Source organism: Pectinophora gossypiella, chromosome 14, assembly GCF_024362695.1.
Source record: "Pectinophora gossypiella chromosome 14, ilPecGoss1.1, whole genome shotgun sequence".
Classification (NCBI taxonomy): Eukaryota; Metazoa; Arthropoda; class Insecta; order Lepidoptera; family Gelechiidae; genus Pectinophora; species Pectinophora gossypiella.
Genome location: NC_065417.1, coordinates 1,188,479 through 1,214,059, shown reverse-complemented (window position 1 = coordinate 1,214,059; position 25,581 = coordinate 1,188,479). Strand labels below are relative to the sequence as shown.

Below are 25,581 nucleotides of genomic sequence, written 5' to 3'. Positions count from 1 at the left end.
TTATTCAGTATTAGTTACAATAAACCTGTTACCGTCCCCGCCCTACGAAGTAAAGAGAACCTGTTACATGGTAATTATCTAGTACCAAGTAATTACTTGTATCAGATTATAATAATTGTTTGGATATTACACCTGGGTTCCCCAAATTGTAATTTGACTTTGAAACGGAATTTTGTTTGTAGTTGTATTACAATTGGCATAATACATACATACATCATACATAAACAGCCTATATACGTCCCACTGCTGGGCACAGGCCTCCTGTCAATCAACCGGAGGGGGTATGGAGCATACTCCACCACGCTGCTCCAATGCGGGTTGGTGAAGGTGTTTTTTTTACGGCTAATAGGCGGGACCAACGGCTTAACGTGCCCTCGGAAGCACGGAATCATCTTACTTCTGGACAATCAGGTGATCAGCCTGCAATGTCCTAACTAAACTAGGGATCACAAAGTGATTAGTCCCCACCGGGATTCGACCTCGGAACCTAAGGATCGTAAGCAGAACGCTCAACTACTGGACCACGGTTGGCTAAATAAAATATATCACCTATCCCAGATATATGATAACAAAAAATCTACACATCAGCAACTCTTCACTCTTCGCTTCACGCCCACATATAAGTCATGCCACCTGACAGTTGACGGATGACTTCCGGTCCATAGATGGACGGACAATTCTACATTTTAATGGTAACATGGTAATGAGATCAAGTCACCAGTTTGTCGGTATTCTACAGACTACACTTCGGGGAGTGTACCCGCGATCTACACGAGCTCATTCCACCATCCCTCCTTCATCTTCGGACTTCCAGACGTACGGCCGGGTTCCATCCCTATTTGGTGGATATCCCAACTATTCGCACAAAGCGCTTCGCATCGTCCTTCACTATGCGCACTGCTAGGGAGTGGAATTCTCTGCCGTCTTCTGTATTTCCGAATGCATATAACCCGGGTGCTTTCAAGGCCAGAGTGAACAGGCACCTTCTGGGGAGCTCGCTCCATCTTAGGCTTCGTCAATGCCTCGGACAAGTCTGGGGCCAAGAGCAAACCCATCAAAGGTAAAAAAGGCAAATTCGTAAGAAATCTTTAATGATTTCCAGTTGCATGCTGATCACGGAATCAATTCATTTAAAAAGCAATATTGCAATTTAACACATGCGCATATAAAATTTGAAGAGCAATGCCAACAAATTTCAAATAGCAATATTGTTTCTTGGATGAACTGCTTCAATGTGGCCTTATTAACCCGTCTGATATTTAATTTCGTTTATGTGATTCTTCTCTCGTGTAGGTTGTGAGGTGGATTACCAACCTCATCAACCCTGGTGTCAGGAATACTATTGAGACGCCAAAGGCCAGTGTCCTTTTAAAATCCAAACCCCATCGTTAATATTGTGTCACGGCTTCCGCGGTCCAGTGGTTGCGCGTTGGGCTCACGATCCGGAGGCCTCGGGTTCGAATCCATGTGGAGACATATCATAAAAATCACTTTATGATCCCTAGTTTGGTTAGGATATTACAGGCTGATTACCTGATTGTCCCTGGCTCATGTAACGACTACTTACTTAAATCAGAAGCACGGATCATCTTACTTTGGGACAATCAGGGTGGTGTTAATGTATTTAAATACGTACACAGTTACATAAACAGCATCACGCCTGTATCCCCAAAGGAGTAGGCAGAGGTGTATAGTACACCCCACTCCTAGCTACGTCACAAGCTCATTTAGAAAACTAAATATCTTCTGACTCATTTTTTTTTTAAATAAACGTCTTATTTCAAAAGGGGGTTTCCAAAGAACACTCGCTAATGGAATCCACATAAACCGCGCTCCACTGAGCACCATCGGTAATTTTATCAAAGAGACGAACAAAAATTGTTAGGGGACGAATTTAATGTAATTCTCCTTGTCTTTTTGCATTAAGATTCTTGTAGGATTTCATTTCTAGTATACCTTTTTGAAAGTTGTTTTAACCTGATTTAATAAGGTTGGTTGTAAAAAAAAATCCTCTATAATTAATAATTCGTCTAGATGTCGAGACACAATAGTCTCTTCTTATCGTGTGGGTTGTGAGGTGGAATACCAGCCTCATCAACCCTGGTGTCAGGGTTATTATTGAGCCGCCAAAGGCCCCTGACATGGCTCATGTAACGATTACTCATTTACATCAGTAAGTAGTAACCGGGACCAACGGCTTAACGTGCCTTCCGAAACACGGATTATCTTACTTTCGGACAATCTGGTGATCTGCCAGTAATGTCCTAACCAAACTGGGGACCACAAAGTAATTTTTGTGATATGTCCCCACCAGGAATCGACCCCAGGACCTCCGGATCGTGAGCCCAGCGCTCAACCACTGGTCCACGGAGGTCGTTCACCACAATAATATACTTATAGGTATACTTAATTACAAAGTTTAAAAACAGGAAACAAAGGTTCAAATTCACCTTTCGCTACAACATCTAACAATTTTCAGAAACAGATCAGATTTCAAAAACATCTTCAACAACTGCACCCAACCAGAACGCAATTAATAATTAAATAATTAATTATCACAGATTCTCGTTTCAAGCGTGTAATTCCGCTGATCCGAGGCAAATTAAATTTGAGATTAACCCCTGGAAGGGTAAGACCCTCGGGTAGGGTTACATTCGCAATACGTCAAAATATTTCGCGCAGTGCACTGCCCTAAACATGTTTGGGTTATTTTTTATTTACGGGGTTATGCTCTTGGTTATTTGGGGAGATCAATCAGTATATTACGTGTCTCGAATGACGAGAAAGAAAGGATAATGTGTGTTTAGCGATCCGACCATTGAACGAATAATAAGTAAATTACTTATTTGTAATTTTATTAATTTTAAAATTTAAAGATTTTACAATTAAGTTAAAAGACTGGCTTGTGGAGAAATGCTTTTATAGCGTCAAAGAATATTTAGATTGTAAATTTTGATGTTTTATTTAGATTTAGATTTTTTATTTTGGTGTTTTGTTATTTTAGTTTTAATATTTTATGAATATGGGTAGTTTAAGATATTTTAATAATTGTTATTTATTATATAGGCAGTAGTTAACGTAATGTAACTTGTACCGTCCGTTCTTTCATTGTATATGCTTGAAAAAGCAGAATTTGGTGATACTTACTATTTTAATGCACTGTAATCTGCAATGTACCTAACCTGAATTCATGCAATAAACGTTTATTATTATTATTATTATAATATAACGTAATATAAACAGCCTAATACGTACTGCAGGGCACAGGACCCCCCTAAATCAACAGACGGGGGTGTGGAGCAATAAGCTAATCAAATCAGTTACTTTTTACTAAACGTCGGAACACGAAATTGCTATAAAATTTGTATGAAAAAACACCCTGTGACGTCATAGAAAACGTGATAAAATGTCGGACTCATTATTCTGTTTTTCTCGATTAAAATTCATAAATACCTAACTTATATAGAAAAAAAAAATATTTACGTTAGTTTTAGATCTGTCTTTATTTAGTAAAAATCGGAATTTCATAATGTATCTTGAACCTAATACATGATCCAATTTAATTTGAAAATATTCTACTTAATTTTACTGTTCTGATTCTGGTATGTTAATAATTAGCGCGCCAATACTTCTATCTTTCTACGTTGTATTATTGAGATTAATTATAAAATACCAGATAATATTTTAAATTTGTCAGAAAATAAATTTAAAGCTCATGTGAAGCTTACTTTATGTAAAAAAGCTTATTATAAGATTAATGACTACCTAAATGATAAAAATGTCTGGTATTGAATGTGTTCCTCTAGTTATTAAATAACTTGTAATGTATATCCTCATTGGTTTTTAAAAGATGTGTTGCTGTTGCAGTTTCTTGTCATTTCTTCTCCTCAGCCATAACACCTTGCGAAATGACGTAAATTCAAAAATGTTACATTGACCTTCAACAAGTTTATCCATGATAATTACGTTGAATAAATGATTCTGATTTCTGATTCTGATTTATGATTTTCTGCACTACATTACCAGACAAAATGTGTCCCTTACAGGCTAAATGCTACAAATTATCTACAATTAGACAAATTCCACGACATAAAACTAGTTTTCCATCACCTTTAAACTCCAATTATGTACCTACAACAAAACTAGAAAGTGCCCAAATCAATTCACTCACTAGACGCAGCTGCCAAATCCAATTGGTCCGACAATGAGCTGCAGCTAACCTAACTAACTAACTAACTAACAGAGAGTCCAACGAAATGAACTTACAGTCGTCTACGTTAATTATCTATCTCGCTCTTAAGTCCTTCGGGTGCTCTATCTCATTCAAGAACCGCAGGGAAGTGCAGTGATTGCCCCCCGAGGGGGGATCGGGTAGTGTTGGGTAGCGTCCTGATTTGAACGGGATGTCCCGGTTTGTAGGAGTCCTAAGAAACGGCACAAATTGTGATATAGTCACTTACTGGTGCTAATTCCTGTAAACACCATCTAATTTTATTTTAAGTTATATCTGTCTGTACGGCGAAGCGTACGATTTTAGAACATGTGCAATTTGCAATTTTATATTTGTTTATGACAGCATTTAATAAATTAGTGCCAACAAGCCACTCGGCCGGTTCGGTTGTTTTCTTTACTCCGTCCCCGTCTATCTTATCATTTCTATCACCTTATCATAAGTGTAGTTTCATGCTACATGGATTTTCGTATCCGTATAAAAAGGAAAGGGACGGGTAATCAACAAGCATAAAATTTATGGAACACACGTCAATTTTAAGCACATATCTAAAACAACCGTCTAAAAATTTTGCATTGGCCAATAACCAGACAGAATTATATTGACAGCACACGTCAAACGGTTTGCATACCAGCGAGATACCTTTTGATTCGCCCGGGTTATTCATTAATTTACTCATTCTTCCTAAAATGAAAAGCTATCAATCATCCGTCCCTTTCATTTTCCGCGGATAAGAAAATGACAGGTATAACTTAAAGCAAAATTAGGAGGTGTCTGCAGGAATCAGGGCCACTATAGACATTGGGATGCAAAAAGCTGCGAAAAAATTTCGTCATTTACCTACATGCGATTCGTCAGTTACACAAATTAACATAACGCTATAACTACATTTTCAATTGGTTAGTTAAAGGTACACCCATCGGAAGATGAACTAGGTAAGTACCAACGCTTCACCGAATTTAGTAATTCTTCTATTTGTGAGGGTGGGTAGGAATCGTGTGTAGTAAGTATTGTGCAAACTTGTGGCTCTACCACCCCAACGGGTAGAGTCCGAGGTCAAATATAAATATGAAATATCATAAATGCAAAAAAATATATATATAAATAAATGTAAATGTTAAGCAATAAGGCCGCCTATTGTGCTTATGTTTTTATTTGTATGTTTATGTCCTTTGTATAATTATGTAGTTGTGCAATAAAATAAAGTATTATTGATTGATTGAAATGCAAAAAAATGGAATCAAATGGAATTCTATAGTCTCTGCTTACCCCGGTGGGAAATAGGCGTAAGTTTATGTATGTGTAAATTACATAAACATATATAAACTCAAGCTTATTTCCCAGCGGGGGACACACTTCTCTTGCTTCCTCCACATTCATCAATCGTTTCATACACGCGCGCCGGTTTAGAATAGATCGTCTTAAACCATAGACATCTGAAATTTGGTCAAACCTGAAATTAATATTTCAATTATTTGATCTCACAGTAATTGGGTCGTGTACTAGGTTCAAGATAAATTATAAAATTCTGATTACCAAATAAAGACAGATCTAAAACGACAAACATTTTATTTTTCTATTTAACTTATACGAATTTTAATAAAGAAAAATGTAATAATAAGTCTGATATTTTATCACGTTTTTGTCACACAGCGTGATTTTTCACACAAGTGCCAATTTGGTAAAGACTAACTGATTTATTTGACTACTTGGAAGGTACCCTATTCTTGCAAGCATAGTGTACAGTCATAAGCAATATCATGTACCCACTTTAGAACCCTGTCGGGCTCTCATATTTGACATTTAATGAGACTTACGGTTTAACGTGTCAAAAAAGTTAATGTGACATGGTTTCAAGGTGTATACATATTAGAACTCGTGACCGTATGTCCTGCCTTAAAAGTCGTCCCGCATTTTTGCTCCTCTGTCCCGCTTTTGACATACTTACACCACTATCCTTCCCCCAGCCCTTTGAGTTCGCACCTCAGTGCACCGATTACGCATTCCGAACGCGAGTAATTCGACGGTTATTCGCGAATAATTCGACGACGGTTATTCGCGAATTACTACAGACGGAGGTAATGACTCTCAGTGCAAAAGTTCGGAGGTGAGCGAGACGTGAACGTAATATAATAATCACACATGAATTCTGAATATTACATTCGAATCACGAATTATGTGATTTAATTTCCAACTTTAGTCAAAGGACTAACAACTTTTTTCTTTGCAGCAATTTTTATAAGGGTAAAACACAATTTAATTTAAAAATAGGTTATGAATAAAAAATATCGTGTTGTATACGACAATAATAATCATTATTATAAATATACGACAGTTTTCCGGACAGTAAATATTTTAATTTCTGATATTTTAATTATATTATTATGTATTTGTGTAGAGGAAATAAAGTTTTACTTGAATAAGGTTTCAGAGTATACTTATATAGTTAAGATTCGCTGTCTGAATTTAAACAGTAGATTTAAATTATTTAAGTAGAATTTAAGTTTAGTTTATACTTCACTATTGATTTGGATCATTTCCTGACATGGTAGTGTTAAGTGTGTATATATATACTTATTTATAAATAATATTGAGTCGTAGTCATGTGTTCTGGCGGTTCCATATTAACCCTAATACGAAGGTTGCTGGGTGGTTGGAGAAATGAGTATGAGCTCTGAATAATGCAATACCAGTAAATACATTCGAATCGTGAATTTAGCAAAGCAATTTTCAACGAAGGCGCACATGTGATTCAATTATCTTAAAACGACGATTCGATAATGTATTTTCACGCAGTTGAACGTAAAATACTTAATATCCAACATGGTATTCCTATAAAGCCTTCTGTGAATATAAATAATTCTAACGAAACCGAGGACATTGAGGAAAGGTTGGGAAAAGGACTCTAATCTGACGAATGTGTGTGAAGACTTTGGTAAAAGTTAAAGAAGCGAATACGATGTGAGGATAAAACGATGTAAGTAGAATCACGTGTTGCCTATAAGCCGCGCCAATAAAGAAACGAATCGAAAATGGCGTCTAGTACTTGCAAAGACAGATGGTAGGGTCAGCAATACTAGGGTTTAGTTCCCGGGAAATTTCGAAAAAATAGATATTTTTCAATTTTATTAAAAATATTTTTTAAGCAAGATTAATATTCCGGGATCGAAAACCCATTAGTTTCAAGCTTGTTAAGAGATACATAAGTATGTAGAATACATAGGTGTAAATATAAAACAATGCTTTGAGCGAAACATTATTATTTATTTATCAAAATAGACAAATTAATTTTGAGACGTTGATGGCCTTTCACCGGTTTTAGTAGACGTTGATGTCCCTTCACCGGGGTCATCGTAATCAATCTCTTCAATCCCAGACATCTCACTGTCCCTTTCTTCCGCCGAAGTATCAGTTTCACTTGATGAATCGTCGCTGCTATCCATACCCACTCGTATAATGAAATCATCTATTTCCGTTTCATTCGTAACGTCACGTGTCCAGTACGTTTCTTCTACTCTTTTAATATGGTTGATTTGTTTTTTCCAGTCTTCAGCTGTTATTGATGAGATGGCATCTTTTGTTAGTTGTTCAATTTTGTTTTCATGCTGTTCCACATTTTTGTCAGCAACCCTTTGTTTTAACAAATTCCAGATATGCTCAATCGGGTTCAAATCACAGTTATATGGGGGCAATCTTAGGACTTCGTGTCCGTGTGATTTTAATAATTCATCCACTACATACTTTTTCTCTGGCATTTGTTTCTTTAACTCTGTTAGGAGCTCTGCTTTTGTCCATTCCTCTCTGTAGGTTATATTATGTTCCTTCATAAATTTTTTTACATCATCTTTTCGAGTAGCCGTTGTTGGTGCTTTGTCCAATTGCATCGAATGATACGAAGCATTGTCTAGTACTAGAATACATGATGGAGGCAGATTTGGAATTAATTTTTCATTCAAATATTTTAGAAAATTTTGGCCATCCATTTCGTCGTGGTAGTCACCTGTTTTACATTTCGCTTTAAAAACCAGGCCAGCACCACTCACGAAACCATTTTCACTTCCTGCGTGAACTATTACCCACCTTTGGCCAGGGCTGTCATTTTTTCGAACACCCTTATCCCTCGAACTTTGCCAGCATTTGCTTACTGTATAGTGGGCGTGAATCCATGTTTCATCCATATATATCACAGGTTTTTTATCGGGTCCTAATGCATCATTTTCTCTAATGCGTCGCAAATAGCGGGCTCGCCAAGCTTTAATATTGTCTTTTTCTATAAGAATCGATCTGTTTTGACGGCATTTTTTGAACCGATAGCCAAGTTTATTTTTTAAAATCCGCCTCAAAGTTGTTTTAGATCCTTTAAAATTTAAGTCTTTTTTTGCGGATGCCAATATTTTATTTAACGTGGGTACTTCTTTACGCACATCGTAAATAGAATTAACAATATTTCCGATGGCACAGATATCAAAATTGTCAATGGGGACTCTAGTATTATGTAGACCACGTCTCCCTTTGCTGGGTGTCCGAATTCTTGTCTTCTTCTCCTCAGCAAGTTGACCTTAAAAAACAAAAATAATTCTCAGCATTAATAAAAACATTGAACATTGCAGTTATCATCGGATATTAGCCGTAACATATCGAGAATATCTAAGAAGTACCTATTTATAAGCATATTTTATTCCTTATTTTTATAAAAGAAATAATTTGTATTATACATATAAATCTTATTATAAGATTAAAACTTAATTTTCGTTTCCAAAAGAAAGATTTAGTTCAAAAATGGAATGAAAATATTTCCCATTAGTTGTTTTTTACAGAAGATAGCCTATATGGGCTATGAGCTTTTGCATGCTAAAAGCTAGGCGAAAATAACTTAAAAAGAAAAACAAAGAACTAGCGATAAACTAGAACTCCGCGCCACAAAAGAAGTCCCGTGGATGAGGTCGTTGCACGTCAAAGGCGGCCATCTTGAGACACGAAAAAGAACTCTATTGCAAAGAAATAAGAAAAGTCAAATTTAGTTCCACAATATGCCGCGGGACTTCTTTCGTTTCAATCTAGGCAACATGGTCTTATTTTATGAATTAGGTATGATCTTAGCCTGCTCCACACTAACTGGACGAATTTAAAAAAAAAATAACATCAATCGTGTAATATTGAGGTTATTTTATTATTTCTCGTAAATTATAGATTTCTTCACAAAAACTATTTAATGTCTATACTTGTGTACAAAATCATGCCGCGGGTTACTAATGACATACCCTTGTTAAATACGAAAAATATATTACATACCTTCTTTTTTTATTTTCACAATAGTGCTAACAGATAAACCCGTGGCCATGGCGGCGCGAGCGTTTGCGTATTGAAACGGATGATACCGTTCCAAATTTTTTTCTTCTTGGAAGTATTTGATGACGTTATAAACAATATCACGTGCATCACTTCGAAGAACCTTGCCTCGTTTTCCAGAAGTCGTCATAATGACCACGTATCAACACGGCACTTAAAAGTTGGGTTAGGAATTTGGAAACAAACAGCGTCGTGAGCGTCGTAGCAGCGGAAGAGCAAAACCAGACTGATTCATTTTTTTTTTGTATACGGTACGCCCGTGTGTGAGTAAAGACAGCAATAGCGTGCGAGTGAGAGAGAACGATGAGTGACGCCATTTTCGATTCGTTTCTTTAATGGCGCGGCTTATACCTAGTTATGTGATCTTATGTATGTGCGTATGTATGTCACAGATTCATCCGAAAAACTTTACCATAACAGAATTCTGATACAGCTATGCTCCCGATGGCCGGTGGGGTGGAAATATGCACAAAACGCTAAGTTTTACAGAGACAACGATCGTATTATAAAACTTTCCACGTCGTTCATTGCTTCTTTGGTACCACGCAAGCACAAATAGCGCTTGTGTTACTGCACAATGAACGGCGGGTATATCGATATAGAGGTCCAGGTGGAAATGTCTTGGTGCGGCCGCTTCACACGCCGACGTGAGTTAACAGGCGACATGCGGACTCATGTAATTTAGTGGCATATCTCTCTTGTTTCTATGATCTGTGGTTGCCACCCATGCAGTTACGAAAAGTTATCGTGAATAAAATGACAATGCTTCATTCGGAAAGCAACCCTAACAAATTCATCCGTCTGTCTGTACACCAAAATCACACAAATAATCCAAACCCCGAAATACGCAATTCAGTAAAGCGGAAAACTCGTATAACTGCGTTTTGTTTTCATTGCTTAACGTTTTCATTCCTGTGCCGCGTTTTTATAGAGCGGTAACACATCTATGCGTTGCGACGCCCCAAACACAACGCGTTACAGAACCTGCGTAGACTTAATTTCGTTGCGGAAAACTATAAAAATGGCCGCGCCTTAAACGTAGGCAATATCAGATAGTACTATGAATATTCAATCCATTCAAATCACGATCAGTTAAGCTAAGCTAAAAGAGCGACACAAAGTCAACTTCAACTTAGAAAATTGAATTGAACTGTGAAAATTTGAATTGATACACACATACATAAATTCACGCCTATTTCCCGTAGGGGTAAGCAGAGACCACGGAATTCCACTTACTACGATTCTGAATCGATATTTTCTGCAAATAGCCAGAAAACGTTAGACTTTGACGCCTCATTCGACTTGGCACGGTCACGGGCATCAATATGCATACACTGTGGTACCATGTCACATCATGTTTTTTGGCAAATTATACAGTAAGTCTCACTAAATGTCAAATATGTTAGTGCGATAGAATCCTTATGTGGATACATTATATTACTCATGTGTCTTACTATAGTTAAACAATTGGGTTTGGATTATAGAAGAGATTTTTTTTTGGCGTGTATTATTGTAGAGCGTTGAAGTCTCTCACTCGGTCTGAAGGCTCTTACCCGGTTTTTAGAAAAGAGAGGGAGAGAGAGAGAGAGAAAATGTTTATTCAACAAATTGTGACAAGGATATTCGGTCAAATGACTTTAAACGGCGGTGTATTCATTTAAGTTGTATTTGTGGGAGACACGGCTTCCGTGCCTCACTTAGCAGGGTCCACAGAATACCAGCGTCGTGGCTCGCGCCGCGGCTTATGCTGAGTGAGGCCCTTTTATAAAGGACACCACCAGCATCGTTGACCAGTCCATACACTCGATTGTTTGTGTCTCGTGTATGTTGTTGTTTTTTTTTATTTATTTTTTATTATGTGTTTGATTGTAAGTTATGTGTTACTCCGTATTTTTTATTGTATATTTGTTGTTTGTTTTATATTTGTTGCTGTGGTGTCCCTTTATAATAAACGTTTCTTTCTTTCTTTCTTTGCTGTTTAGTGAATGTAACAACGTGACAGGTGAATTGCGTTGCGTCGCCGCAATACGTGTGGTATGTTGCAGCCTTAAAATGTTCATAGCTGCTGCGTTTCGATAGCCAGCCGCCCACCTGTCATCATTCACAAATGACGACTCATTCACCCGCTCGTTTCACGCAAGGGTTAAGTAATTTATTCGACGGTCGTTATGACCCCCTAGAGGGGGTTAAATGACATTTATATGATGTACAGTTATACGTATATTTCGCGGCGGGGAATGATAACATTTTCAGGTGAGGGAATGTTTTATAGTTATTGCTGGGGTGTTATCGTGGTGGAAACGGGGTGGATAGGTGCTTATGGTTGCATTTGTTTCTTTAAATATTATTATTGCGTAATGCAGACAAAAATAAAATATCCTGCGTGGATCAAATATCCAACTTAAGCTCCCTTAACCAAGTCTCTGCTGCATCAGTCACACAATGCAGGTCGGCTATACCACCTGGGAACTGGTGCAGAGGGCACTCGTTCACTATGTGAGATATGGTTTGATCCGGGTGACCACATTCACAGTATGGCGACTCCTTTAAGCCCCATTTATATAGGTGATGGTTGGTGTAGGACCAACCATGGAACGTCTTTAAATATTGAGTAGAAATATGCAAAATGTTTTATAGAGACAACGATCGTGTTATAAAACTTTCCACGTCGTTCATTGCTTCCTTGGTATCGCACAACCACAACTATCGCTGGTGTTACTGCGCAATGAACAGCGGCTAAATCGATGTAGCTGTCCAGCCAGTTATGTGCTGGTGCGGCCATTTCCCAGCCGACGCGACGCGAGTTAACAGGCGTCAAGCGGAATCGTGTATCTCCCTTGCTTCTATGATCTGTGGTTGTCATCCATGCCTCACATGAAGTTACCTAACGCAACCGTGAAAAATAAAAAATAAAAAAAACCCCGACCATAAAAAAAATACTCAATTATTATGACAAAAGGTTAAAAATGCTAAACCCTATAAAAAGCAAAAAATAACTTATCCCACATATGCTTGCAAGCAAACTGAGCGTGTAACATTCCTATCACACTTAACAAATGACCTGATGACCTTGAAGACCTGAACCGATTTCCACTAAACATAGCTAAGAACACTTTCGACTGATATACCTTTCAAACAAAAAAATCCGCATTAAAATCGGGTCATCCGTTTGGGAGCTACGATGCCACAGACAGAAACATTCACATTTACACAGACACGTCAAACTTATAACACCCCGTCGTTGTTGCATCGGGGGTTAAAAAGGATGAATAGATGCTTATGGTTGAATTTGTTTCTTTAAATATTATTGAGTGGCATTCTTATCGCCAATACGCCTTTTATTGCCTCACGACAACAAACATTTCAGGATCCCGACACCGACCCGTGGAATTCCGTAGTATCTGCCTACCCCAAAGGGATATAAGCGTGATCTTATGTATGTACGGCCACGAGCATTAATATGTTTACACTTTGGTACCATGTCACATTAACTTTTTTGACAAATTAAACTGTAATTCTCACTAAATGTCAAATATGTTAGTGCGACAGAGTCCTAAAATGGGTACATTATGTTGCTCATGACTGTATGTGTTTCTTTCCTTCTGATATTTGGTCGACAGCACACTTAAAGGCAAGCCTACTTGAAACTTTTTTGCAAGTTACGTTTAATGTGAAACGAGTATTGCCGTGTCTGGAAAGTTCGGAGCTTGGCGAGGTTGCGTTCCAAGTGCAAGATCGGCATTCGGGGCATTGTAGGTAAATATTCCATTGCATTACAAATACTGGAAACCACGTGATATATACAGGGTGTTAGGGATGATCCAGAGTTAATATCAAGTTGAAGTTTCCGACGCAAAAGTATGGAGTTTTATAATTTAAAAAAACACACTAAAAATTTAAAAAGAACACTTAGGGGGTGGGCCCCCGCCCCGTTTGGGCAAATTTTAATACAAACTAAGCAAAGGCAAAGGTATAAACGTCATTCAGCCTACTTTAAAATAATTATTATTTTTTTCGTAAAAAAATTAATAACTGCATGTAAAGCAAAAATATTCAAATTACTTTTTTATAATAGCATAACGTTTCATTTAAAAATATAAAAAATACCTTCAAAAAACCGTTACCTACACAACCAATTAAAAAAAAAAACAAGTAGATAAACGTCATATTAAAAAACAGCCAGTGTCCTTATTATTAAAGAGTTCTTACAACACTAGGTGGGTAAACTTTTTAAACATTTTTGCAAGTCTGGAAAGTTTGAAGTTAAGCGAGGTTTCGTGCCTTGGTACCTTGTAAATATTGTATTGAATAACGTTATGCGATAGCCATTATTCGAAATTCAAATTCAAAAATTTAAAAATATAATTCAGTAGGTATTAGTTACACTTTGAATTTTACATAACGAACGTTGTATATAGATTTACGGAATAAGTTGTGTAGGCTGGAGATTAAAACATGACATGCATACAGGCTTACATTTCTGAACAAGTCTAGACAAATAAATGCAATTATCCCTACGCTGGAGTACGGTAGAGAATGTTGGGCATGGCAGAAGAAGAATGAAAGTAGGATTAAAGCCATAAAAATGAGATTGTTGCGTAGTATCTGCGGTTAAATTGAGTTTTATAGTGCGAAACAGTGTGATACGATAAAGATGTGGGGTAAAATGCGATTAGTGACTAAGATTGAGAAGGGATTGTATAATTTTCCGTCGCAAAAGTATTGAAACTAAAAATAATAAAAAAAAACTAAAATGTACCTCAATTAAAAAAAAATAATCAGAATCAAGGTCTAAATTATCCCCCTCAGTATTCGTTACGTACGGTATCACTAATATCCATACGAACTTGTAGGTATGTCTACCTGTGCGTACTTGTACGGAGTGTAAGTGACATCGTAGCGAATACTGAGGGGGATGATATCAATTGGAATTTTCCATCGCAAAAGTATAGAATTGAAAATAGTTTGAAAAAAACATGAATTTTGCGACGGAAAATTCCACTTGATATTCTTCTTCTATCGTGTGGGTGAGGTGATTACTAACCCCATCAACCCTGGTGTCAGGGTTATTATTGAGCCGCCAAAGGCTCCTGACATGACTCATGTAACGACTACGTACTTACATCAGTAAGAAGTAACCGGGACCAACGGCTTAACGTGCCTTCCGAAGCACGGATCATCTTACTTTCGAACAATCTGATCTGCCTGTAAAGTCCTAACCAAACTAGGGATCACAAAGTAATTTTTGTGATTTGTCCCCACCGGGAATCGAACCCGAGACCTCCGGGATCGTGAGCACATCGCCCAACCACTGGACCACAGAGGACGACTTGATATTAATTCAGAATCATGGTCCGACTTATCTCCCTCACTATTCGGTGCGATGTCACTAACACCCTGTATAGTACCATTTTGTTATAATAGTATCTTTTTTTTTACGTGACTTATTGTAGACTTGATGCAAATGACATTATGTACGGTCACGACTACTAATATGTAATACACTTTGAAACCATGTCACATTAAATCTTTTGACAAATTAAACCGTAAGTCTCATTAAATGTCAAATATGATATTACGACAGGGTTCTAAACAGATTACATGATATTGCTCATGATTGTACTTGGCCGGAAACTACAATTTTAACAATACTTCCGTGGCTTTGCAAATTCACTGCTTCAGAATTGCTCTATCTCTATACATAATATATCTGAAATTATATACAAAATTATGTTCAAGCCTCATACATTTCCATACAATAGCCATAAAGACACCACAATTCAATTACCTCACATTCTCCTTACAAATACGCATGACAATATTAATAAACGTCGGTGCGTGCGCGCATATTCCACTTATCAAGATGAGTGTCCCTGTGAATAATCCCCAACGATATCTCGGAGACAATGACGAATCGATTTTTGCATCGAATCGATATGGCGGAATCGAGAGCCCTTTAAGGAATGCTGATTTATGCGCGGGGAATCCGACACTTTATAGCGATTGCGAATTTTGGCGAATTCATTATCGCGACAAATACTGATTAATTGCCGTGTGATTGGACTTGACGGTTCTCCTGGTAGAGATAATTGGTTACACTTACATTATCTCGCCTTACATACTTTGGTTGGAAAGGTTATTTAATATAGCCATGACTAATTTAAGTGCCACAACGGTGCTAATTCCTGTAAATACCATCTAATTTTATTTTAAGTTATATCTGTCATATTCTTATCCGCCGAAAAGGAAAGGGACGGGTAATCGACAAGCATAAAAATTATGGAACACACGTCAATTTCAAGCACAAATTTAAAACAACCGTCTAAAAATTTTAACATCAGTCAATAACCCGACACAGTTAAGTACACAGCACGTCAAACGGATTGCATACCAGCGACATACCTTTTTGATTCGCCCGGGTTATTCATTCATTTACTCATTCTTCCTAAAATTAAAAGCTGTGAATCATCCGTCTCTTTCCTTTTCGACGGATATGAAAATGACGGATATAACTTAAAATAAAATTAGGCGGTGTCTGCAGGAATCGGGGCCATTGTCGGTGTAGCATTCTCTATACAATACAATACAAAAACGCTTTATTGCACATATAAACACAACACTAAAACCATTTCAAAAGTGACAAGAGAAGCACAATCTGCAGCCTTATTGTTAAATAGGAATTTCTTCCAGGCAACCTCTATACTACTTTTTAGGGAAAAATAGAGCAGTGGTATCCCTCTTGCCTTCCGCCCCGCAGTACTCTGTCTGACACGAGTAGGATGGCGCCCAGAGTAGTCTATTTCAAAGCCGTACTAGGACTCCTGTCCTCCGCCTCTGAATAGTACTAACAGTTACTGCTGCCGTCTGTCAGGTTCCAGGTTACAATCCCTGTGACTTGCCCCTTCCGTCCTGCATTGCCGTACCGCTGGCCACTCTTTATGTAAGTATACCTACTATGAAATCGTAACCCTGACACCAGGGTTGCTGAAGTAGTATCTCACAACCCACACGAAAGAAGACATAAACTGCCTATATACGTCTCACTGCTGGGCACAGGCCTCCCCTCAATCAACCGGAGGGGGTATGGAGCATACTCCACCACGCTGCTCCAGTGCGGGTTGGTGGAGGTGTTTTTACGGCAAATAGCCGGGACCAACGGCTTAACGTGCCCTCCGAAGCACGGAATCATCTTACTTTTTCGGACAATCAGGTGACTCAAGCCAGCCTCCGTGGTCTAGTGGTTAGAGCGTTACGCTCACGATCTGGAGGTCCGGGTTCGATTCCCGATGGGGACATTGTCGAAATCACTGTGTGAGACTGTCCTTTGTTTGGTAAGGACTTTTCAGGCTTGAGACACGAAAGAAAATTACATGCATATTAGGATAGGACACAATACACGTATTGAGGAGCTCGGTGGCGCAGCGGTAAACGCGCTCGGTCTGCGATTGTTGAACTTTCGCAAAGGCCGGTCATAGGATGGGTAACTACAAAAAAAAGTGTTCATCTCGAGCTCCTCCGTGCTTCGGAAAGCACGTTAAGCCGTTGGTCCCAGCTGCATTAGCAGTGGTTAATAACCATCAATCCGCACTGGGCGCGCGTGATGGTTTAAGGCCCGTTCTCCCTATCCATCCATAGGGAAGGTCCGTGCCCCAGCAGTGGGGACGTTAATGGGCCGATGATGATGATGACACGTATTGAGGAGCGTATCTGTCTCTACCCACCCCATATCACGGGCGTGATTTTATGTATGTATGTAACAATATAGCTCAAGGGGATAACAGGGTGATTTAAACAGCACGTATTTATTTTTTTCTCTGCTAACAAGAGGTTCCAATCACGACGGATTCCATTTAAAATGTTCACTTTTATCTTGAAACGAAATGCGTGTACGCCCCGAGCTACTACTACATGAGATGGGAGATACATTACCATTTTACTACCCGAGATGGATAGGTTAGCATTACAATATTGCTTGCCGATTTCAGGCTTTTGGAAAACGAAAGTTTGCAAGTGTAAGAGTCCCTACTTATGAAACGAGTTGATACAAAAATTGCGTAAAACATAAAACTCACAAGTATATTTTCAATTAAGGAAGTCAGAGGTGGATTCAACGCAAGATTAAAAATAAAATACACAAAAAAGCCAAAAAATAAAAAAAGTCCATAGTCTCTGCTTATCCCGGCGGGAAATAGGCGTGAGTTTACGTATGTATAAATGTATGTAAACAAAAGAAAAGAAAAATGATAAATAATAAATTAAACCTCTTCTTCTTATCGTGTGGGTTGTGAGGTGGATTACTAACCTCACCAACCGTGGTGTCAGGGTTATTATTGAGCCACCAAAGGCCCCTGACATGGCTCATGTAACGACTACTTACTTACATCAGTAAGTAGTAACCGGGACCAACGGCTTAACGTGCCTTCCGAAGCACGGATCATCTTACTTTCCAGCCTGTAAAGGCTGATCACCTCATTGTCCGTCCTAACCAAACTAGGGATCACAAAGTGATTTTTGTAATATGTCCTCATCGGGACCAGGAATTAAACCCTTATAGCTCTTTTCAAAGAACAAATGACTTATATCGTATTATCACTGATTCGAACCGAGCTTTTTTTAAACCACTGAATAACGGCTTCGTGTTTTATTTATGAATCTGAAAGATCAAATTTAAAATATTAAATTAAATTTAAAATTAACACTATGAATCGTATTTTTTTACAATAACGAACGTCTCATCCGCGAGTTTGAATTCATGTTTGGATCACAGATAATTAATATCACGTTCAGCCTCTCCCCTCATTACAAAGGACTTAAACATAGCTGGCGAGGAGTGGGTGTATGTATATACTGTACACCTCTGCCTATCCCCTCGGGGATGACAGGCGTGATGCTACGTTGTAAAAAATATTATAATTGTTTTCCTCAGATGGATATGATGAACCGAATAATGTTTTAGGATGAGTATCAGAAGGGTAAATTTGATAACTTGGAGCTGTAGCACTACCTACTATTACTAACACACTACCTCATAGGATAAAGAATACTACGTATAGAACGGTAACTCCCCCCCCCCGCACTAAGGCGCCGGGCTGATTTACCTCACCCCCTCTACATACATACATACATAAACTCACGCCCGTAATCCCTAATGGGGTGGGCAGAGCCACAAGTAATCAAAGACAACTTGCAGCCACTGTTGATACGATGTCGTAAGCTGGATACCCTACCCCCTCTAGGTCTTACTTTAGTCTAAATGGCCGTAAGTCGTAAGTAGAGTGGAGCACGCGAGGCCTCTCTATCTCTCTCGCACTTATACGGTAAGGTAGCACCAGTGATGTGCTGTTCCCGAGAATGTTCCCACTTTGGAAACGCTCTCGGCAGTAAAAAAGCGCAAATTTATGTAAAAAAAACTTTATTACCAACCTTTAGGCAGACAGTACAAGTACAAGTGCCATAGTACAAGAAAGAATAATTTGAAAAAGAAAATTAAAAATTAAAAAAAACCCCCGACCAAAAAAAGGACTCAATTATTATGACAAAATATTAAAAATGAAAAACCATATAAAAGGCAAAAAATAACTTATCCCACATATGCTTGCACGCAAACTTAGCGTGTAACATTCCTATCACACATAACAAACGACCTGATAACCTTGAAGACCTGAACCGATTTCCACCAAACATAGCTAAGAACACTCTCGACTGATATACCTTTCAAACAAAAAAAAACCGCAATAAAATCGGATCATCCGTTTGGGAGCTACGATGCCACAAACAGACAAACACATTTACGTGATAAATAATAAATTTCGTCGTTTTTGCGTCGGGGGTTAAAAACCAGCTAAGGTCTAATATAAATAAAAGAGTTTTTCCAACGGGAACATTCCCACTTCAGGGACATTCCCGAGAACGGTATATCACTAGGCACACTGTAAGAATGAGATTTTTTTAATGAAATACATATTATGGAGTGTCCGTATGAAAGTATTCTACAACATAATTATATTTAAGTGCGAAGGTAAGTCAGTAAAGCAGATTTTATTAATTCTTATAAATGTTCAAGATTCTATAGTCAGATTTACTCGAATTCCTTTTTAATAATATCATTATTTATCGTAAATCGCTCGCAATTATGGCGTCAAGACTAGTTTTGTATCCAAATAGGAGATACTTATCCATAACTGTCGAAATAATTACATATAATTACGATTTTACGACTGTCGATATTAACAACATAAGAAATGCATTACAATAATTTTATATTCACCTCCTTTTTACAAAACCACAATTTCTTAACGCAATAATTCCATTTAATACTGTCATTTACTTTCTACAAGCACCTTTGAGAGAAAGATAAAAATCTGACGGCCATGTTTCCCGCCAAAAAGACGCCATTTTGCAAAATGCTGATTTCAACGGCGATATGAATGTAATTTTCCGTTTTCAGAGAATTTGTCGCAACGCGGCTTGGTTTTTCGAGCTTTTCATTCAATTTCCGATGACATAAAAGAAATTCGCAGAATGAATTCAATTTATACATCCTTTTTATTTCTTCTTTAAATGTATTTACCAGTTCTGTAAGACAGAATTTTATTTAATGTTTAATGGCCTTTAAGCTATGCTTAATTCGAGACAGCTTACAAGTTTTAAAGGTATTTTTCAAGGCCAACTGTCGGTCATTGTTCTATTAGGTCTGCACTTGCACCGATTAGCCACGCAGCAGTTTAAGAACGAACAATCAATTCTTATTTTTAAAACTACACCCAATTCTAGAAGCATAAGGTCCTATTTCTAGTGGGTTTGAAGTTTAACTTCATAAATAAACGAATAGCAGAAATGTTCTCTTAAACGCACTGCGCTTCAAGCAATACGTCACGGATTTCTGAACGAAGCCACGCGCATTTTTTCTATAGGGCAAAGGGTTAACTTGCACACAACATTACAACCCACAGAAGTATTCTTAGAAATAAATAATCAATGGTAAAACAAAATGGACGAGTGTTGTATTGCGATAAATAACGATTACAAATTAACGTACACCGTGTTTTTTTAAAGCGAGACTAATAAGTGATAAATAAAAGCCGCGAAATGAGCTCATTAATCGGCACCGCGCAGCCGCGGCTCGTAATTCGAGCTGTCATCTTTAAGTGGCGCTGCGGTCGTGTTCTTATTCGAATTTTAAATAGCGATAAATAAAAGAATCGGCCAGTGACCGGTGCATCACGGAATTAGGTTAGGATGAATGGCACCGTGCTGTGATCCGTTGAACTCTTTTTAAAAAATAAAGCGTTTATTTTAAAAGTCGTGAATGGGCGCAATGGCGCGAGGCGTGGAGATTGTCGTGAGAAACTGTCGGTCTATGGATGGCTAGGCGATAGACGATTGTCCGTAATAAATTAATGTTCCGAATGAGTTACTAAATCATAAACAGGTCTGTTCATTTACATTTTCCGACATTCATACCCGACTGTGGCATTGAAAAGGAGGGTAATGTTTAAACGGATAAAGTCAATCAAAAGTCCGACTTACGGCATGAATAAAAATGTCATGCAGAGCTTAACGTCTTGTCCCTTCCGGGGTAAACTATGATGGAAGTTTCCAATTAGGTACTTGCTGGATACTTAGCGCAAACTGTATATATAACTCTAGAATCCATCGTGTACCCATTGAGTTAGATAAAATATATTATTATTTGTATGTTGTTTCCATATCTCGGCCCTATGTAGTCCCGGGCTTTTGAAAGGCTGTGTGAGGCCCAAGTGTTGTATGACACCAATCGGAGATTATGTCTGTATGCACTACGGGAGTGCACCCAAAGACAATATTATTATTAGTCCAGCAGACATTTAATTGTAATGAGATTTTCCAGGAGACGTTCCGTATATATATTTATATATAATTATATAATCTGTACAGATTTGCCTTTATTTAACCGTCCTATTTCATGGATAAAAGACATATGCATCTTGTATCTTTGTTTTTGGGTATTAATGACGACGACCCTTGTTATTACACCCAGGCACAACACATTTTCCACCCATTATTATTCTGATCAAAATAAAGAGAAGCAACATAGGTAGCAACATAATTCTTTACAGGTACATAACGTAACTTAAAATTAGGTGTGCTGGGATCAGCATTAATGTCATCATTGAATAATGTATAGAATAAAAAAGAAACAATAATAGCCATAAAATTACTATTGCTATTGCATTACTCGTTGCGGTAAGATGTTCTAGATAACATAAACTTGAATGAAGTTACTGGAAGAATAAATAATACTTAATGTGTACCATTTTTATGCGCAAGTACTCGTAAAGTAGTTTTATACACTTACATAATTGATACTGGCAAGCACAGTCTCACCAGAAATCGGGAGTAATATCTATTTTTAGGCGTGAATTATTGTAGATTTGCCACAAATGGCATTAACTACATGGCCGGAACAGTGGGAATAACATCACATAATCATTACCTTATAGATAACTCCACGTAAGCGCCTTTTTGACTCACTGGTTTCGATTAATTCTTTCAAATATTTTCCTCTTAGACGCCCTGAGCCGAAGTTCGCGCCCAACTGGACACCCTCATGCCTGTAGTCATAAATTTTGTACCGAGGGAGCTCTCAGCGCTCCCCATTTGTCCGGCCAAGTAGTTAAAGCCATTTGCGGCAAATCTACAATAAGTCACATCAAAAAAAAAAAACAGCGTGGATGCGATCGAGCGAGTAAAAAAGTGAGTGAATGGTAGAATCACTTCGGCGAGGCGACGTGGGATGAGAGCGCGGGGTGCCTGACATCAGCTGATACAGGTAAGTATATCTATGTAGTTAATTCTCAACTCGTATTAAATCGACAACGTAAATCAGAACGGTTTTATAAATCACTCCGAAATTAACATCCCTTTAATTTGAGCATTATTTACTAAGTAAATAATAAATATATCATCATCAGCCGTATGACGCCCACTGCTGGGCATAGGCCTCCCCCAAGGATCTCCACGACGATCGGTCCTGCGCTGCCCGCATCCAGCGGCTTCCCGCGACCTTCACCAGATCGTCGGTCCACCTTGTAGCGGGCCTACCCACTGAGCGTCGTCCGACACGTGGTCGCCACTCCAGAACCTTTCCGCCCCATCGGCCATCGGTTCTCCTCGCTATGTGTCCTGCCCACTGCCACTTCAGCTTTGCAATTCTCCGAGCTATGTCGGTGACTTTAGTTCTCCTGCGGATCTCCTCATTTCTGATTCGATCGAGCAGGGAAATACCGAGCATAGCTCTCTCCATTGCCCGCAATATAATATATGTATTAATGTGTAATATATGTATTTGTGTCTGTGTTATTGTTTTGCAATATATGTATTTGTATAATTATGGCGTGCAATATGTAACTGATTGCAAAATATTACGGACGAGCCGCGACAGGCCCTCGGGCCAGAGACGGCGTGTTCAAACACTCGGCAAAGAGCAAAATAAATAATGTTTTTGTTAAAATCGAAATAGAACGTAACGGGAACAATATTTTATAACATAACATAAGCTCGCGACTGTATCCCAATGGGGAAGTCAGAGCTACATCCATCGTAAGATCTGATTCTGATTTTGGGTCTGATTGTCCGAAAGTAAGATGATCCGTGCTTCGGAAGGCAAGTTAAGCCGTTGGTCCCGGTTTCTACTATTTACTGATGTGAGTGAGTAATCGTTACATGAGCCATGTCAGGGGCCTTTGGCGGCTCAATAGTAACCCTGACACCAGGGTTTATGTGTTTGGTACTCCACCTCACAACCAACACGATAGAAGAAGATAGAGGCCTATACCCTGACACCGCTTCCCGTAACGGCGAGTCTCTCTACGGCGGATGGCTTGACGTTGCGTCTCTTTACGTCGTAATGTATTTATTCAGTAGGTAACATAGTTACACTTTGAATCGCCATTTTTTACATAACGAACGTCTCATCCGCCTAAAACTACTGCAGCTTCTCACAAACCGTATAGTTTGGGAAAAGAAGCTGCGAGAAAAACCTCGGCACAGGGCCCTAGACGTTATTTAAAAAAAACATGAAATAGTTATACAATTTAGTAATTTGGCTGCCTAATATCAGCTAATCACATACATTCATAATCTTCTATTAATCACTAATTTTATAGTAACCTTTTTTACAAAGTTTCTCTTTAATTACTGTCTTAAAACTGTTCAAAGGCAAGTTCTGAATGTCAACGGGAATCTTATTGTAAAAACTTATATATTGAAAATATTTAATGATTTTATACAGTGGACTAACGTGTAAGTTGATCAGAGTATCTCCATACTAAGTTGTGAAAATGTAACAAATAGAGTTACTTTCGCATTTACAATATTAGTGTGGATAACCGCGAACTTCATATCACCGAATTAAAACTTCTCCGCAGGCTCAGCCCTAACTATTGTAACGAACTGAAGAATTCATGAAGCTGACACAACTTTTTAACAACCCAGCCAGTTTTAGTTGACATCAACAAGTTTATTATGATGAAACTTTCAAAGTAAAAAACCCGGCAAGTGTGAGTCACACTTGCGCACTGAGGGTTCCGGACAGTGGTGTCTATTGATAGACAAATATCGATAGTTAGCCTGTATTGGGCTGGTTTTCCCTTCGCAGGTTGGAAGGTCAGACATGCAGTCGCTTCTGTAAAAAACCGGACCGGACCTGTTGCGAAACTGGTATTGGGGAACGGTATTTTGACCAGACAGACACTCTCACCATAAGGGTTTCTTTTTACCATTTTGGCACGGAACCCTAATTACAGGAATACTACTGCTAAGTTTTTCTTTATATTAAAACATCTACGCGACTTGTCATTTCTGTAAACCTGTAAATCAAATCGAATAGGTATACTTTATTGGCACACATGCGAAACATTTCAAATTATAATTTCAAAAATATCTTTACTCAATAATTACACTTTGAGATACTTTAAATCGCAATGTTTTACGTAACAAACGCCTCATCCGCCGAAAACTACTACAGCTTCTCACAACCTGTATAGCTGACGAAAGAAGCTGCAAGAAAAACATCGGCACAGGGCCGTTCTTTAAAAATAAAAACAAACCCTTCCATGGAGTTTTTAATAAGTTCGTTTTGTCTTATTAAGTAGGTAATCATCTTGTCTCTTCTCTCTTCCATACCTTGGAGATTTGTTGAAACATTTAATCTAAAAAGCCAGTATTGCAACTTGACATTAAATAAAAGTGCGCAATATGAAAAAATGACAAATCGCTATATTGTTTTTAAAGATGAATTGATTAAATGGCCTTTTAAGCCACATGAACGCAGTTCATAACAATGTTGAATTTCAAAGTATACTCGAATATAAATCCGTTATTATTAACGTTAATTATCTTTAAGATGTGCGAACGACGTAGCGTACAAGTGTGAACGAAAGTGGAACGGCGGAGTACATTATGTCATTGTAACGCCTCAAGAAAGTTCCGCTCAGCAACTTTAGTTGTTCGTTGTATTTACATAGATTTTCAATTAGATAGTGTATAAAGGACTTAGTGTTTCAATATGTTTGGTATAAGGTTGGAAATTGTAAGTTGGAAGGGGAAGTGTCAGCAAGTTTCGTAGAGTTTCAAGTGAAGTTAAGCTTGTTTAAGTAGGTAACTTTATGTAAGTAGATAATATTTTAAATCATACATAATATTGGGCTCAGGATCCGGAGGTCCCGGGTTCGAATCCCGATGGGGACATATCACAAAAATCACTTTGTGATCCCTAGTTTGGTAAGGGCATTACAGGCCGATCACCTGTTATGTCATATGTCAAGTCTTAAGTGGTGAAGTGTTATAAGCAGAAATGCCTTCTGCAGTTCTATTTTATTTATAACGACGTGTTGCGGCGCTTTAGAGACCCCGTATGATTGTACGCGACAAGAGCCGCCGCTACGCGACGCCAGCGCCGCGCACGCGCGTCGCCGCGGCGTCCACGTCGCGTCGACGTTGCGCGGACGCAGGCACGGCGA

General features: G+C 38.3%; 2 protein-coding genes and 1 long non-coding RNA gene across 7 annotated transcripts in view; 1 reads left to right on the top strand and 2 right to left on the bottom strand.

The window, feature by feature from the left end:
- Positions 1 to 25,581, top strand: part of LOC126372601 (uncharacterized) — a 290,379-nt gene that overhangs the window by 10,034 nt on the left and 254,764 nt on the right. The gene's annotated exons all lie outside the window — the stretch shown is intronic.
- LOC126372467 (netrin-B-like) overlaps positions 1 to 25,581 on the bottom strand; it is a 215,986-nt gene that overhangs the window by 55,606 nt on the left and 134,799 nt on the right. The gene's annotated exons all lie outside the window — the stretch shown is intronic.
- On the bottom strand, positions 7,475 to 9,929 carry LOC126372491 (uncharacterized). Its single transcript, XM_050018289.1, has 2 exons — positions 9,524 to 9,929; positions 7,475 to 8,789 (listed from the first exon to the last, which is right to left on the bottom strand). Exons 1-2 carry the CDS (start codon positions 9,708 to 9,710, stop codon positions 7,516 to 7,518), a joined length of 1,461 nt encoding a protein of 486 aa, XP_049874246.1. The 5' UTR covers positions 9,711 to 9,929; the 3' UTR covers positions 7,475 to 7,515.